This window comes from Drosophila mauritiana, chromosome 2L, assembly GCF_004382145.1.
Source record: "Drosophila mauritiana strain mau12 chromosome 2L, ASM438214v1, whole genome shotgun sequence".
Classification (NCBI taxonomy): domain Eukaryota; kingdom Metazoa; phylum Arthropoda; class Insecta; order Diptera; family Drosophilidae; genus Drosophila; species Drosophila mauritiana.
In genome coordinates, this window is record NC_046667.1 from 3,579,970 (window position 1) to 3,596,978 (window position 17,009).

General features: G+C 40.3%; 3 protein-coding genes across 4 annotated transcripts in view; 1 reads left to right on the plus strand and 2 right to left on the minus strand.

The window, feature by feature from the left end:
- The window catches only part of LOC117150979 (cGMP-dependent protein kinase, isozyme 2 forms cD4/T1/T3A/T3B), a 29,531-nt gene extending 24,214 nt beyond the window's left edge, over positions 1-5,317 (minus strand). Inside the window, exons 1-2 of one of the 2 annotated variants that reach the window (XM_033318171.1) lie at positions 5,182-5,317; positions 3,695-4,010 (exon numbers count right to left, since the gene is read on the minus strand). The gene's annotated coding sequence lies outside the window, so the exon portion shown is untranslated. Of the gene's footprint in view, positions 1-3,694; positions 4,011-5,091 lie in introns of both variants that reach the window. The other variant, XM_033318170.1, reaches the window with a different exon arrangement.
- Positions 5,318-11,069: 5,752 nt separating this feature from the next.
- LOC117150987 (homeobox protein aristaless) overlaps positions 11,070-17,009 on the plus strand; it is a 29,310-nt gene continuing 23,370 nt past the window's right edge. The window contains exon 1 of the mRNA XM_033318189.1: positions 11,070-11,625. The gene's annotated coding sequence lies outside the window, so the exon portion shown is untranslated. The remainder of the gene's footprint in view (positions 11,626-17,009) is intronic.
- LOC117150995 (kunitz-type serine protease inhibitor homolog beta-bungarotoxin B3 chain) lies at positions 16,234-16,839 on the minus strand. Its single transcript, XM_033318200.1, is given in 2 exon segments — positions 16,234-16,698; positions 16,752-16,839. Coding segments are annotated over 2 exon segments (387 nt in total). The 5' UTR covers positions 16,813-16,839; the 3' UTR covers positions 16,234-16,372.

The following is a 17,009-nucleotide window of genomic DNA, read 5'->3' on the forward strand; positions in this document are numbered from 1 at the left end:
CTGTGATTCGTGCGTTGGCCTGCCGATCGTTCAAATAAAATAATAGTAGCGCACCACTCACACACACACACGGGTTGAGTTGGAAAAATTGCATTGGCAGTTATCTAATTGCTGGCTGGCATGCTAGAATGAAAAGCGTTGCGGTGCAAAAAGTCGCAAATAACACCATCTAGTATCGAAAGTATGTACTTCCAGGCGCACGCACCACGGACCGGCACTGGTGTTACTCTAGATCCCCTACTTGCATATTCATGAACCGCCCTGGGCTGTTGGGATAGCTTAGCTTCGTGGGTAATTTAAAGGATATGCGGTTGACATCTTAATTTGGGGGCAGCACTTGCAGCTTGATATAAATAACATAAAAAACTGCTAAATGTTACATTTTTTTTAACCGAAAACTGCAATTTGGGTAAAAATCACGTATACGCCAGGTGTGCGCAGGTAAATTGTGCTATTAAACAGGAGCTGAGTCACCTACGCTAAATATTTGTGTCTCATAACTCTCGACTTAGCACACAATTTGAATATCCTAAGTCATTCTTGATTTGCATGCTCCTAGAAAATATTACGCATACGCTGTGTTGACAGCCCCAGGCAATATATCGTTAACTATGCTCCGAGTCACGAGACTGCACTCAATGGATGATTTAGTGCGGATCACTTCATAAATCATATCCTGTAGCTCATGCGGAATTTCGACATGGCCAAATTGTTCGCCGCTTATTCTCTTTTTATGTCATAATTACAAAAGCCTGTTGGTCGAAATTGCTGCGGAAAACGTTTAGGGGAACTGATTTATTTATTACGAACAGCATTACGGGGGCATGTAAACAAAACCGAACTGGAATTATTATCAACTCAACGCAGGCGGAATAGAAGCGGGAAAATGTAGAGGGGGAAATTGAGTCGAGCATGCAACCATCATTTCACGTGGGACGTGATTTAAGCAAAAATCAAAACATTATTAAATTGTTTACATGCAAATCCAATTGGAAATCGTGGCAAAAGTGCCGTGGAAGATTTCCAAACACTGAACAAAATTGAGGAAGTTTTCATGATAAAGATTAATATGCCATATAAATATTATTGAATTTTTATAATGCATATATCATGTTAAATTCGTATTTATGTACAAAATGCTTTCAGTTATCTATAATAAAATCAATAACATTTTTTTATGTGGATAAAGAAAGGAAGTATTATTTATTGTCATGCCTGGTTAATTGAGCTGATTGGCACACAGTGGCGCACCGAAAGGGGATTTTAGCATATAAATTAATACAAATGGCATTGATTACTTAACCATTATTTTGTTTACCTTGCATATAAAGAAAACAAAATGAGTCATGTTGTTTATTTAGCTTATATACTCTTAACCCCTTTGTTTAGTTTCTCCACCCCTCGGAATCCATTCAGTGGCCTGCATTTACTTTTATTAGATTGTTCCGATACAAACTGTTGTTGTCACTGGATTTTGTTTGTATTTGGCGACATTGACGCTATTGATAAGGCGTCATGAGAGTCGCCAGTGAGCGTAGGTAATAATTATATATATTTTATTTAATTGGTGCAATCGGATGGGAAAGGTTATTTGGGCGGCAACAGTGCAGCAACAATTGAGTAGACAACACCCGCCCAGTTTTGCTTTATGTCACTTCTATATGCAACTTTGGGTTGGGCAGGGTTTAAAATAAGATATTGACTTGGTAGAGTTAAAAAAATTTTCAATTATATGAAGGGAAGTAACTTTAATACACAGAAAAACTTGTTTTTTAGTATGTTACAAAAACGATAGAAACATTTTTTACATTTTCCTGCTTTAAAAATTTGTATTTCCTTATATTCAAATTTGTTTGATCCGTTACATTTCCGAAATGGAAGCTTTCACTTGTAAGCAGCGATAAAAAAGCTTACAGACTTGCAAGCTCAAAACTCGAGAGCTTTTTCAGTTAGTGATGACAGCGAAATAAAATATATCGATAAGGGAAACCAGGTTAAATTTAAATATAAAATTTATAAATAAATTACAATTAGTCTTCCTATTAGTATAAGTCAAAGCTTAAATCCAATTTAACTTCAAAAAGTAAAATGGAGTCTTTAAATATATATAATGTCATGTGTTAAAGTTCCCAAGCGAAGAGAATTTCGTCAATCTGAAGAGCATTTTTCTCTTAAAGTCTCCGATTGGAATGTTCTTCTTCCATTCCGTTCCTTCAAAACAGCTGTGCGCCGAAACCACTTTTCAAATAAACAAGTTTCATTGATGAAAAATCAAATTGGTGCTAATTTTTTTGCAAACTGATTGGCGTAGAGTTTTTCTTTGTCGTTTTTACTGTTGAAAATTGGCCAACTTGACATAAATTTGATATGCAGCTTACACAAGATTTTGCTTCTTGAAATTCTACCTTAACCTTAATTTGCTATGGCGGGGGGATAAAGATTGCGAAAATTCGGGTGGAATGGATCCCAAAAATTGAATTTTTACAAATTGTTTATTTTTCGTGCCATAAATGCTTTGCCAAATGATTTCTCGGATAAACAAACGCAAAAACGATTCGCTTTACCACTACTATCCACACAAATTTTTGATTTATGGAATTTCAGATCTAATGATCATAAAATAAAATGCAGAAGCGCAATAATGGTGGCATGTAATTTCATTTCTGCTCCGTATTCCCCATATCCAAATACCCCCCATTCACGACTTAACTTTGAAGCTTAGATAAGAAGGAATTACCTTTCAAGAGTCCAATTTCGAACTGCGACTTAGTTTCTGGAAGAAAATCAATTTAAGACCAGGCAAATGGCTTTGCAAATTTCTTACTCCGCTTCGAACGAGTTGTTGTGCAACTTCTAGAATTACCTTCGATAAGGGAACCCTTTCCTTATAATTACCCAATATGTATATATTTCTACGTTCGAAATCTGCGCAGTTGTAAAACAGAGTCTATACACACCCTCACACCTAAAATCGATCGAATACAAATTTAATGGCACAGTGTCAGCAATTTTTCACCGTTGCCTGGTTGGTTTGTTTGTTAAACTTTATGACAAAATGCTAAAAATAAACTAGCAAACAAAGCGAAAAGTGAGCAGCGGTAACTGAAACAACAACTGAGCTTTGTTTCCTGTGAGTCGCTATGAATGTGAATGTGCAATAAATGCGGACAAAGAATGAGTTTTCAAGAAACTGTCGATAGAGATATACCCGACTTATCCTTGGAATGTCCTTGAGAAGTGGTTCGATAAGCGGAGGGTTTTTACTTCAGATAATACATATAATATTTACTCATACTAGTGAAAGTTTTTGATAAAATTCGAAAACGATATGGAAGTAACCTTCCTACAGATCGTTTATCATTAAGGAAGTGTACATATTGTTTTACTAACTTTTAGTGATTTATCTTATCTGTTTTTGGGCACGATCACTTTCGGCAGAAAAGGGCTTAAAGACCCTGAGTCTTAATTGTTTATTCAAAGCACGGACCAGAAAAAGACAGCACTGGAGCAGTCGAAAGAGATGGGTATATAGACAAAAGGGCGCCTTGGCGAAAAAAAATTATTCAAAGGCCGAACGATTGTGCAATCACAAAGTTCGTAGGCGGCATAAATCCATAAATAAACAATAAGTATGAATAAATAAGCTGCTGTTCGACAACAGCAGACAGTAATTGCATATTAAAATGGAGCTTACATGTTGGACGAAAACTGAAGAAATTCCAGGGGCGATGTAAATGTTATGCTTCCAGTCGCAGAGAATCGCTCTCTTTTCTTCTTGTTGTTGCGATCAGCCGGCTTTTGCGAAGAAAGTTTCTCCGTGTCCACTTGTTGATTTGTGATCGGCCCTCTCGCTCGCGCACTCTTCAGTTTCCTCGTTAATTCACAGGAAGCACAGAATTAAGGCCGAAAATATATTTATAAATGAAATGCAGGCGGCACACGAAACTTCGCCATCAATTTAGACGGCCTGCACTTTTGTTTTCTCGAGTCTTTCCACTTGCGTTGCGTTTCTATGAAATTGGGCATTAAAATTTAAATGCTATTAGCCGCAGAACACGAACACGAAAGATTGGGAAATGAAATGAAGGAGAGAGAGAGAGAAAGATCTCTCACTCGTCGCTGTTATTGTTATCACCTGAGTCAAATACAGTGGCACCCCCACTTATAGGTCCAAACTGAGCTTTTATTATTTGTATTCAATAGTTCACTGATATCGATTTAATAATTTTATTGGATTAAAGAACAATCGATTTGTTAATATTTGAAAACTTGCTTCATCTGATACTTTAAGTCAAGCCCCACTGTACTCTCTCTCGCGGATTTTATCGCTCACTCTTTTTGTTTTCAGTTCACTCTCTCGCGCTCCGCATAGTTTGACTTGTTGTTGTTTCTGCCAGCGTAGCGTAGTTAACTTGAGCGGCAGCAACAACAACATCAGCCATACTTGTTGCTAAAAATAGAAGCGGCGGCGAGACAGAAACAGAAAACAGAAAAACAGCGCGGCAGAATAAAATATGAAAAGGCGCACAAATTGGAAAAAATTATACATGACGAGCAACAAAAACAAGCAGCAAGTAACAAAAAGGAGGAGGAGTAGTTACAACAACAACTGAGCTTCTGTTGAAATAAATCAGAGAAAAGAAAGGCAAAGAGGCAGATCGGCGAAGAAAGGAAATGCGACGCAAAACTGCAGTCAAAGAATTAGTTGGAAAATGGACTGGAAAGTGTCAAGTTTAGCAGGCAAACTTCGTCAGCTGAAGTGCGACAGAGACAGAGCGAGCGAGCAGCAAACAAGTGATTTTCCATGCAATTAATTGCAGACTGCATTTGAATTAATAATTTTCCACTTTGAAATCACAAACTAAAAGAGAGCCGCTCTATCTTCCACTCTCTTCGCTTAATGCACTAAAACTGCATTCACAATTCACGTTTTTCTAATATTCAGTCAACTTTAGCCGCTGCCTTTGCTTTAATTGCTTTTTAAGGCAAATAGTTGCACATATGGAAAACGCTAGTTGTTGTTTTATTTTAGAATTCAGAATTGAGCACAAATGCTAGATCGTACGACTAGCGAAAGCAGCAACAACTAACCAAGTGGCACGCACACACAAACACAAGTCGTTGAAAAACCGCCGAACTAAATGGCGATGTGGATTATTGTGATAAACGCCAATGCCATACATATATTTCTTTTTCTTTTAATAAGAACTTGTGCCAAGATTCGCAGGAAAACCACGCGTTGCATTGATCCTTATAAAAATGCCGCAAAAGTCAATTCCAAGCACGATCGCGACAAGCAACAACCGCACACCACGAGAAATTCCAACAGACTGAAACTGGAACAAACAACTTACTCGCTACCACTACTCGATACTCTAAAATAAAGAGCACATTAGCACTTTTTTCTCTCTTTAATTAAAAAATATTATATTCTCTTCTGTTGCAATGTTATGAATTTGCGTTGATATAAAAAAAAATTTAATAATATATTATATTCAATCCTTTATACAAATTAATTGCTTAAACAAATAAAAAATAAAAATTTTAAAAAAGTGTAAAGTTTAATAACATAAGCACATGTTAAATAATCAAATTCCCAGCTAGTTATCTCAGAGAAGATGTAGCAGTATGATTTTAATAATCATGCCGAATGAAATCATCATTTAAGTTGGTCAAGATCGGTCTTAAATTAATCTAGTATTATAAATTGCCAATACAGGATTAACTTTACGCCATGATTTATTCAACTTTTCTCGTATACTTTTGGAACTAATAGCACACAACGCCTTTCTGTTTATGAAAAAGAGTGTTGGTTTCTGGAACTAATACAGCGCCATTTGCCATTTCAGTGATTTTTACCTTATGTTTTACATTACTTTTTACATTTATTATACATGCAAGATGTAGAATTTTACAGCAACTGGCCGTCATATATATGTAAATATGTGTATGTATAGGCATTTTAGAGCCATTTTCTGCTCATATGTAGGGGTGGAGCCTGAGAAGAGAGAAAATCCCAAAAGGGGAATAAGAAACAGGGAAATTTTACTATTAACTCGTTTCGTAAGAGGGTATACTAGGTTTGTTAAGAAGTACATAACCGATAGAATAAATTTTCCGATCTTTTATGTTACATAAAAGGAAATTTTTTGGAACATGTTTAAAATAAAAAATATTAATTAAACATTAAATAAGTAACATATTGTTAAAACTATTTATTAATTTAAACGGTTATTTATGTACAATTTTGTAAGGTTGGAACAATCCAAGGATCTTTGGTAGGGAATTTCCGTCAAGAAGGCGTTGCAAACTTAAGACCACCCACCCCCAGTATTGTTTCACCCCTCCCCTACTCCTTCATCCTCTTTTCACCCCTCTGCCGCTGTCGCAGTCGACGTCGCTGGGAGAAGGAAAGAGATAGCAGCTGGGAGAAAGGACAAAAGGAGAAACGGGTCTGTGGAAAAGGAGGAGGAGAACGTAGAGGAAAAGTGAGGCGGCAGCAAAAGTTGATTAGATGGATTTCGTTTGGTTTTTGTGTTTTTAATCACACACCAATTTCATTTATTAAATCTTCGCATCAGCATTTCATTTCTCGCATTCCCTCTCTTTCTCTTTCCCTCTTTCTGTCTCTTTTGCTTGTGCAGTGCTTTTCTTGTTTGGCTTTGCGACGGCATTTTTGTATTTTCTGTACCGTAGTGTTTGCTCGTTTGGTCTTCTCTTTTTCTCACACTCCTGTTTGTTTGTTTGTTGTTTTCCCGTTCACTCATTGTCACGAGCAATTTCACTCTCTTTACCCCCCACCACCACCCCTCTCTGCTCCTCTTTTGGCGCAGGCAAAACTTTTTGCAAAATGAAATTGTTTTCGTATTAACAATTTCATTAAAATTAAATTACTTTTATTATTCAGACAGAATCAGACAAACGAAAGGAGAAAAAAGCCAGCCTCCCCTGCCTCTCCCAACCCCCTTTCAGCCATTTTGTGCCCCCATTCCCCCATTCTACCCCCTTACAATAAGCCAAAAGCTTGGCGTCTGTTTTCTTCAGCTGTCAAACAAATTAATTGCGCTTTTAATTAATTTCGTTGGTTCAAGAGTGGAAAGATGTGATCAAATGATCTTATAATATATTCTATACTAAAAGCTAAATTGTTTAGTAAATAAAAAAGTAACAAAATGGTTACCCTTCCTTCGAAAAAACACTTATTTCTTGCAATAAAATAAGATCCAAATAATGTCCCTCGTAAATAAGAAATTCGCCACTTATGTACAGCCGTATAATAAATAAAATATCATAAAAACGATACCGCATTTCCAATAAATAACATTGAATAAGCGCCAATCCATATCCTTTTGGGCCGCAGCTCCTTTCACTCTCTGTTTAGCCATTTATTTTATTTAGGCATTTCATAGAACGATTACCATGCCACACCGCCTTTTCCCAAATTGTATTCCCAAATTGTAGTCGAAGACATGCCTCCAAATGGATTCCGTGGAAGCCTTTTTGCCTCTTTTAGCCAAATGATGCGTAGGCCATAAAACCGAAAGGCCAACGACGGAGTCTTGGCCATTTGCTTAGGCGGTGGGCGTGGCCAGCCCCATATACTCACCCCATCGCCCAATAATAAATATACACTGACAGATTTGCGTTTAGTATTTAAGCAAATATATAATTTAATATTCTTTTTAAACTTAACATAATCATAATCATTTTAATCATTTTGGAGTTGTCTTAAATATTTTCAATATTAAATAACTAGAGGTGCACAATTTTTTGCGTGCCTGAAACAATTTTTGATGGTGCCAATAAATTTTCGAGGCTCTTTTCAAGCCTACGAATGCGAGTTGAAATGTCGCATCATAAATAAACGGGTATCGTTTTCAGGAGTCAGGTGATGAAGGGATCGGGATGCCGAAGCAAAAGTGGTAAGGGATGGTTTTTGGGAAAGGGAAGTGGCCTCCAAATAAACCGCAATGCAATTTGGTCCAAAAGAAGTTAATAAAATTTCGACAAGCGGAAAGGGGACTTCCGTTGATTTTTCATGAGGTTTCTGGGTAGATTGGTGCTTATAAGATCAATGTCTTAGGCAAAATTAAGCAGGGGTTTTAAAAATAAATATATAAGCATATATATAATGTTATTATAACATGTTTTCTCAACTTTAAGTTTTCTGTAATATTTCTGGTTTATATGTTTCAGCATCTCAATGAAGTATGAAGGGCTATTAATAGCCCCAAAACCCCCATCAGCGCCTCTGCCGCCTGCCGTCTCGCTCCCCCATTTCGCGCTGTCCCTTTCGGGCGGCTATTCATTTTCGGAGGCTGCGCCATTTTGGCTTGGAAAATTTATAAACGTAATTGAGATGCCTTCGCCGCAGCGCATTTTCCCCACCCAGCTCTTCCCACCCCCATTTCTCGCCACCCAACTGGCCGCACGTAAAATGCATTAACTGCTGCTTCTGGCCTCGTCCTGGTCCCGGATCAGGATCCGGATCCGGATCCGGTTACAGTTACGGGTTTTCACTCCTGGCAAAAGTCCGAGGCACTCGCAATTTGGTTTTCGAAAAATAAGCAATTTGTAAATTGAAAACGGTCGTTCCAGGGGCCAGCGAGGGGGTTTTTGGGGGGCGAAACTGCAGTTACATGCGGCCATTTACTACGTGGGCGGTGGCCAGGGGGCGTGGCAGGCTAGAACTGGCTTCGCGGAAGCTGGAAATTAATTATTTGCCATTAGGGCTAAGTAGATGATATAAAAAGTGGCAGCAAAGCGTGCTCCAACAGGGGCAGAGGGTGTGGAGGGGGAACGCGGAGTGGAGGGGAAAATGGATGGCAGACTGGAGATGGCCCTGCCATTGAGGCGGTTTTCTGCCGGGTGGGGCTCAGCTCTGCAGGCAATTTAGACAGTCAAGTGCCCATATAAATTACATAAATTTCACCCAGGAACTGCCGGGCACCGAGAAAATGGTGGAAAAGGGATAATAAATAAGTACTTTAGTTCAAATTGTAGAAAGATGTTAGAAGACGAAGAAAGCCAAGGCGGGCCAATTGCTTAAGTTATTAATAAACGCTTCTCTAAGTAATTTTTGTAAAATTTTAACAAATAGGTCGCAGAAATCAATCAGTTTATTAAATTAAAAAGCTTATCGCATAACTGATAACATCGCCTATATAGACAATTTTATGACAAGCCAACTGTTATAAAATCATCCTCCCAAAGTGGAAAATGCAACACGAGTAGTTTCGGTGGCTGGAGAAATCTGTTTTCCTCCTCCGAATCGCAGGAACCTCACCTGCCAAAGGAAGAGGCGTTAGGAGCCGAGTGCCACGCCTTCTCTCTGGCGTCCAAAACGAATCGCAGACTCATCTATTATGAAGTAGGTAATTCCACTAAAACGAACCAACCAAGAAAAGCGCCGAAAACGGAGAGGGAGTGGAAAATAAACACAATCAAAGAGGACAAAACAAAATTTAAGCGCAAAATGAAATGAAATTCGGATTGGAAATGAAACTAAAATACAAACTAATGATGGGGGAACGAAGTGGGGACGCAGTCCAGGGGCCTGTGGGTGGCACAGGAAGTAAGCTAACAATAGACAAAGTCATAAATCAGGGCGCCAATTTGCAGGCCTGACAGGCTTCCCCCAAAAGAAAGGAGCGGCCGGCGAGGGGAAAGCGTAGGAGAGCCAGAAGAAACTGAATAGTTATCCTGCACGTCCAAAATGCCAAATTCAGAACACTTCAAAAAAATATTTTCAAATGAGGTTTCACAACTAGATTATGATAATAAAATAGAAAGCAGTTGCAAATATTACATGTATTTAGAATTTGAAGAGCATCTACTCATACCATTTTAAAGATTGTAAAGCAAAGTATTTTATTTTGTTTGATATTAGGATAGTGTTTTACCTAGTCCTGGAATAAGAACTTTTCAGGTAAGATTTGTTAAGAAATTACGTCAGTGCATAAAAGGGGAAGAATAGAGACTGCGGGAGGCCACAAATTCATTTCGTAATTGTGGCCAAAGAGCCAAGGGGCAAGAGGGGGGAGGGGATACAATGGGTCCTGAGGTCGAGGGGGCGTGGACGGGGGCGAAGGACAGCTAGAGGAGCCCATTCAGGCAAACAATAATAAATGGGATCCAAGATGGCGTCACTGGGATTGGGAATTGCTATTATACGGGGTGTTTTCTTTTTGGGGGAGGAAACAGAAGAGGTTGTAGCCATAACAATGATGCCCCATAATAAATTAACTGAAATTCACTTAGTTATTTATTTTTTTGCCCAAGATGAGAAATTAATCTAAATAAATTGAGTTGTCAAGTGGGGCAAAAAGAAAAGAAAAAGTTCGTGGGGGGTGGGGAGGGGTAAAAAATGATATGCCAAATAAATACCAACGGTGAGTAATCGTTTTCTTATTGTTACTGCTGTAGTATCCTCTTCCTCTTCCCAGAAGAGCACCCAAAGCACAAAAGCTTCGCCTTCTTCTTCTTCCCGTAGCCCCTATTTCTTCCCGCATCCCTCCGTGCCCCACACACATTCACCACACTTAACGATGAAAATCCAATTTAAGGCTGCCTCAGTTGTTTGCGCTCTCTTTCCCCCTCCCCCCCTGGGGCTAGTCCCGTCTCTTTCGCTCGCTCTCTCCTTGCCACCTAAATAAAGTGTAATAAAATAAAGTAGATAGGGATAAGAGTAGATAGGGATATTAGGAACACGAGAGCCCCTTCAACGTTTCTGTTTTTGTTTTTGCAGCTCTCCATGCCGAAGAATTGTCTTACATGCCGGAGAAAGAGCAAAAGAGAGAGGGAGAGTGGGGGTTGGGTGAGCGAGCGAGATGGGTATATGTCTCGAAACAACTGTGCTTTGGTTTGCTGGCTGCGCGGCGCATGCGCGAGCGAAAATAACGGGAAATGGCAAAGGCGGCGCTTAGGGGCATCATCCCCATTCCTCCTCCTCCATCTCTTTCCCACCCGCAGCCATCTTTCTGCCGACGCAGATCTAATTTGCAGCCGACTGCGCTGTCGACGTTGCGACTGCGACAAGCACCGTTAGATCATTCGCATTCTGACGTTTCACGCGGTCGGTTGAACACTATCCACACTATATATGCCATATAGATCATACCAAATCCCCCGAAAAAATACGTATTACCCGGACTGGATTAAATGACACCTTGTAATCTGTAAAAGGAAACTTTTCCGTCGGCAAAACGGTGCTGCCAACAAGGCTGGAAAAACTCAAAACTCCTTATAAACAACATCCAACTCCTTCAAGTGCCAACTCTACGTGCGTGTGTTCTTAACCCAAAACTAACTACTCTTTGCGGCCTATTACCTCTGAGATTGAGCGTGTAATTTGTAGAGGAATCCTTAACTTTGCCCAGCATCCTTTGTGATTCGCCCACGTATCCTCGTTGAAAACTTTTTGCAAAACTTTCCGGCAAGTATTTAGACAATCTCGGGGAAACTTGCGCACCTTTGTCTTACGTGAGTTCGTTCTGTAAAAATTGCGAAAAAGTTAAACTCAAACAGAGCTCAGCGCCAAAACGTCGAAAACCAACAGCAACAAGCGATTTTCTTCTGTCACACGCTTGAAGTATTGCTGCCAAAATTTTCACGGACGGTAATAAGGTAATATCATCTCATATGTATTCATTTCATTTATATCAAAGTCGGAAGTCCCTTTAGAAATGAAAATGTTTTGGAACGTTATGATCTAATTGTTTGACATCCTCAAGCAACTGATTCAAAAGATAATCCTCAACTTCCCATTCAAATCGCAGCACACTGTGCTCATAATTTATTTACACGCTTTTAATTTGCATTAAGGAAATTTCCTAATGAGTGCCAGTGTGATAAGAATCTCGGAGTTCCAGAGTCCTGAGTCCTGGAGTGTGTGTTTTGTGAGCCAGACCCGAAGTGTCTGGCAAAAGTGTTTGTGCCGATGCCTTTCCTGTGAGAAATCGCACAAAACTCGTGAAGCACTTGAAGTGCAAATGAGAAAGAAGCGGGGATTGGAGGCGAAAAAAGAATTAAAACCAAAATTGGCGTATGCATAAAGGATTCGGCAGCAAGGATCCAAAAGGAGATTGCCCCCAAAACGGCAAGGGAGGGGGTATTTCGGTTGAAAACTCGCCGCTTAATTGAAGACAGACCAAAAGTTGATCACTCCGCAAATGCAGTTTGAATAATTGATGGTAATTAAGAGAGGAAAAAAGAGGAGACAGCTCGTGTGGATTCCGATTCCCCATGTGCGCAACGGAGACGGAGCAAGGGTACAAAATCAATGGCAAATAATTCGCCAAAGAGCGGACCAAAAAAAAAAAAGAAGTGGGGAAAACGAAGTTTCAAATTAAATTGATCAACCGCAAATTAATTGGCAGCCATGCAAACGTTCAACGCTCCACTGGATGCCACGCCCACGAAAGAGGGCGGTGGGTGGCACACAGGGGTTCAGGCTCTCGGGGGGTGGGGGCCTGACTGGATGGATCCACATAGGAGTCAATTGGAGTTGACGAACGGTTTTTCCATTCGTCGCCAAGTTTTGTTCGATTCGTTCAACTCAATTAGGGAAGCATGGGTGGCGGTGCAAAAAAGGGGGGAAAGCGCAGTGAAATGGGCACTGAAAGGGGGTTGAAAAGGGGCTGGTGCGATAGGGCCGCATACAAATAAAATACAATTTGGCATATTTAAATTAGCAAATGGAATTACCGCAGAGAACGTTAGTCGAAGGAGGTTAGTTCGGCCATGTTTATTGATTGCTTGATTGAATTGAGCATCGAATTGGTGAATGCTCCAAATTGATGGATAGATCGGGGTCCACACATTCTCGCCGAGGCCTTCCATATGCAAATGAGACATACCACTAGTTTCAAAAAGATGTTTAACCATCTAACTATTTACCTAATTACAATCCATTAATATATAACATAATGAATAATTTGAATAATAATGAATAAATATTTGATTTCGTCATCGTACTCATAACAAATTTCATAGCCCACTTTAATTCTTCCCTTGTGTTTCTCAATCACTTAACGACCCCCCACAAAGCCTAATAAATATATGGTACCAACACCTCCCATCCCCTGCCCCACTGAAATGCACAAAACAATTTGCTTTAATTAAACAGAAAATTCAATCAAAATATTTATAAAACAAGAAGACCAAGTCAGTAGGGGTGATCAACGGATTTTCCGCCCCATGCGGGCGCCCCGAAGATGACGATATACCATGCACATATATAACGTATATATAATTGAAAGGGTTAGCTTTCGGAATCGGCTCTGTTTGGCTTTCGAGTTTGGATAAGCTGCCGGCACTTGGACACGAAAAACTGGCGGGGGTGCAACACGGCTGGCTAATTCAATTTACGCTCATTTTTTGCAGTGCATCATTCGGGCGCTGATTCGCTGGTGGGTGGGTGGCTCTCCGGCCAAATGCACGGCATCATTTCGGTCCGATTTACTCAGAGGCTCTGATTCCCTGATTCTAGGCGCGAGCCAATTGACACAATCAAATTCGAACCTCGCAAATTCGCTTAATGCGCCGCGAGACAAAAACAAAAGCAGCAGAAAATATGGAAAAAAGGAAAACGCTCAACCAAAACTGCAATCAAGAGGGATACTTAGATGGGGGCATATGCAAATGGTTTGGCTAGACAGTGGAGATTCTAGTATCATGGAAGTGTAACCAATTCTATATATTTCATTTATATATTTTATTATTAGTAGTATTATTGAGTAGATAGATCACAACTCTCAGCTACTGTGATATGAATATATAATGGAAAAATGCTTTCCGCACCTGGAAGCTCTACTGTATCCATCATATCACAGCCCACTCCAAGTTGGATCATCAGTGGCAGACTGCGCCAGTTTAGTTTGATTACGCCGGACGGACAGGCGGACATTTCTAAAAACGGATGCACTTTACTTCGGTGGCAAAAGTGATAACCTCATCGCTGGCCGGCCAGTTTACCGCCACCCACCTCCATCTCCACCTCCTGCTGCTCCTCCCATTACCATATCATCTCACCTCAGTGGGAAATTATCGCGCTCTCGGTTTGGGGCAACAGCAACAAAAAACTAGGAAAACTAGAGCTAAACGAGTGTGTGGGTGGGCGGTAGGCAATTTCGCAAATGCGTTTAAGTGGCTCTAATGCCAGCGGGACGGGGCTTTGGAGCAGGGATGCGCACGTGGATATGCCCATGGATGTGATACCCACAAGCGGAGGCACTGCAGCAGTCTGGTTGCGAATTATCCCGCTTTCCAGCCGCACTGCACTCTTGCGAATCTGTGTGTTTCTGCGTCGCGATTTGGCGCACCGAGATTCGAGTGGCCGATAAGTCCATTAGTGCAACTGGCCCTGAATGAAAGCAGGTCGGTGGTCGTTTTGCTTCTGACCTTCAAGAGGCTGCAAAAGTGCAGGAAAAAATTCCAAAAATATGTCTGTCTTCTGACCTTCTGAAAGTGACATTTTCAGACATATTTGAATGACACATGGACGAAATTCTCACAGAAAATAAACATTAAAGTTATCTTATACCATTATCAAAATGCAGACCATATATGTCATACTTGACCATTCTCTGCCCCTCTGATGACCCCTTTTGGTCGCCCATAAAGTCATCGCTTCTGGGTGTTGCACTCGCTGATTGACTTGTGTTTCCATTTTTAATTTGGTTAATTCAAATTAATCAAGCGACAGTTGATAATTCCGGCTCCTCGGGCTTTTTTTTTTCGCTGGCGCAGCGAAGTGCATTTGTTGCATGGAAAGTGCATTGGCATTGGCGTCCAGACTCATCCATATTCATGTGCATCCAATGTTGTTGGGTTTTCCGTTGTCCAGACGCATTGCATTTCCCACTTTGTTGTTTGCTCAATTAATGCAATTGCTCGTTTTGTCTCCACGCCGTTGTTGTTGTCATTCGTGACATTATTAATTTATATTTATATTACTTTTTATAGCTGCAGCTGTTGCATAATGCCCTCAGCATTTGTCGCTTCTGCCGCTGCAGCAAATTGCATTATATTCTGATGCGTTTTAATTAATTTTGAGTTAATTTCGTATTTTATTTTGTGCACTTGTGGAGAGGCCTATGGAAATAAATGCGAAATCAGCTGTGATTGCATTTAAAATACAATTCATTTACAACTTGCAAGACTATATTTTCTACAAACATAGGAAAAGTCATTTAGCACCTCTATAAACAATAAAATTTAATCCTTACTGAAAAAGAGTTTAAGAGTCATTAAACAGAGTGGTTCAATGGCCCTTTTCCGAACGATTTTAGACCTTTCAAGCTGGCCCCTCCTGCATCCCTTCGCCACCTAATGCAATTTGGCGAACACTGCATCCACATCCGCTGCTGTGCTGTGTGTCCCTCCACCCAAAGTCCCCCTCCAAATCGTAATCCTCCCGCTCTGATTGAATTTCCCCGTTTTTGGCGACGGCTCGTGGCAGAAACTAGCGCAAGCTTCCATTACTAAACCCCATGTCCGAGGACCGACTGGACAACAAAGGCTTACCACACAGATTTCCACCAATCTGCAGGCCCTTCCGCCAGCCCCATCCCTCCGTTTAGCATTTCCCATCCGTTCTGCTGCACTGTGGAAAACTAACTAAAGCTATTGCTCCACCTAAATTTCGTTAAACATTTTATAGAGTGCACACATGGTGATCAATGTATCCGGCTTGAAGGACCCACGCTAGAAACGATATATTTTCCATAGGGCTTATATTAAATTTTAAAATATTTCAAAACGAAAGGATTTTTCCATGTGCACCTCGTTTTCGCTTGGCGTTTTAGGGAGCGCAGTCCAATCGAAATCGTTGCGCTGTTTAGTGCGCACTTAATTGAATTTCGCGTGTGCTGCTCCAACGTCCACACACAGATACCCACGCACACACTCGCCAGCACCCTCACACAGATTCACACTTGGACACAGCGAGTTGTGTTGCATTGTCTAGGCCACAAACATTGCCAAGTGCATTTCGTGCAATTGGATAATTGCATTTGGCTTGGCGTCGCCAGTTGCCGGCTGCCAGCGACAGTTGCCACACCAATTGCAATTGCAGCAGCAACAGCAACACCTGCGACAACTCCACTCTCCAGGTGGGGGGATTCGCAGGTGATGACAATTAGCAGGGTCAGCCCAAAAGTAGACACTTCAAGTGGAGTAGGAAAAGGTCAGTGAAAAATTAAAGACAACTACTGGCAATGAAAGGATACAATATTATATAGGTAAATTTTAAATTTATTAGGTAGTTTACTTTGGAGCCGAAGATTCAAATTGGTCGAGGTGTATTTCAAAAGGCTACCACCATTTTAATAAACTATCAAGTATTCATCGATATAATCAGTTCAAGCTTCTTCTAGATATTCTGCCTAAGAGTTGGTTTTTTCGATCCTCTATTCGAGATGCTTTCGACTTCGCTTTCTTGCGAACCATTCACCCAGTAGTCATCGATTACACTTTCTTCCCAATTTCCGATTCCGAAGCTTTCGAAACCAGACAGTGGTCAATTTATATATCCTTTGCATTTGAGCTCGCACTCTTCTCTGGAACGGAAGTAATTTCCGCCCACTGTGCAACCCTTTGTTCTAAACATTTTGCATTGGCTCTCTTCGTTTGCAAAAGTAAATCCTTTGATTATCTGGTCGCAATTACCATCCACAATTGGTTTATTGACACAATCGGCTGAAAAAAGTTTGGCAATCACATTGGAGATCTTAAGTTAGTACAATACTTACCATTCGATTGGGATAGTACGTAGCTTATTAGAAAAGTTATGACCACGAACTTCGTCTCCATTGCTCAGCTTTCAAACGACTAAAAAATGTCCACCCACGTTAAGCCACTTAAACCTGACTTTGCCTCAAATTGAACTATGTTTATATTACCATAAATTAGCGAAAGTCAAAGAGCTGCTTTAAGATTTGGTTTAATATGTATTAGCAAATATAGAAACTTATTTATTCATAGGAATATATCAAATACTATAAAATGTA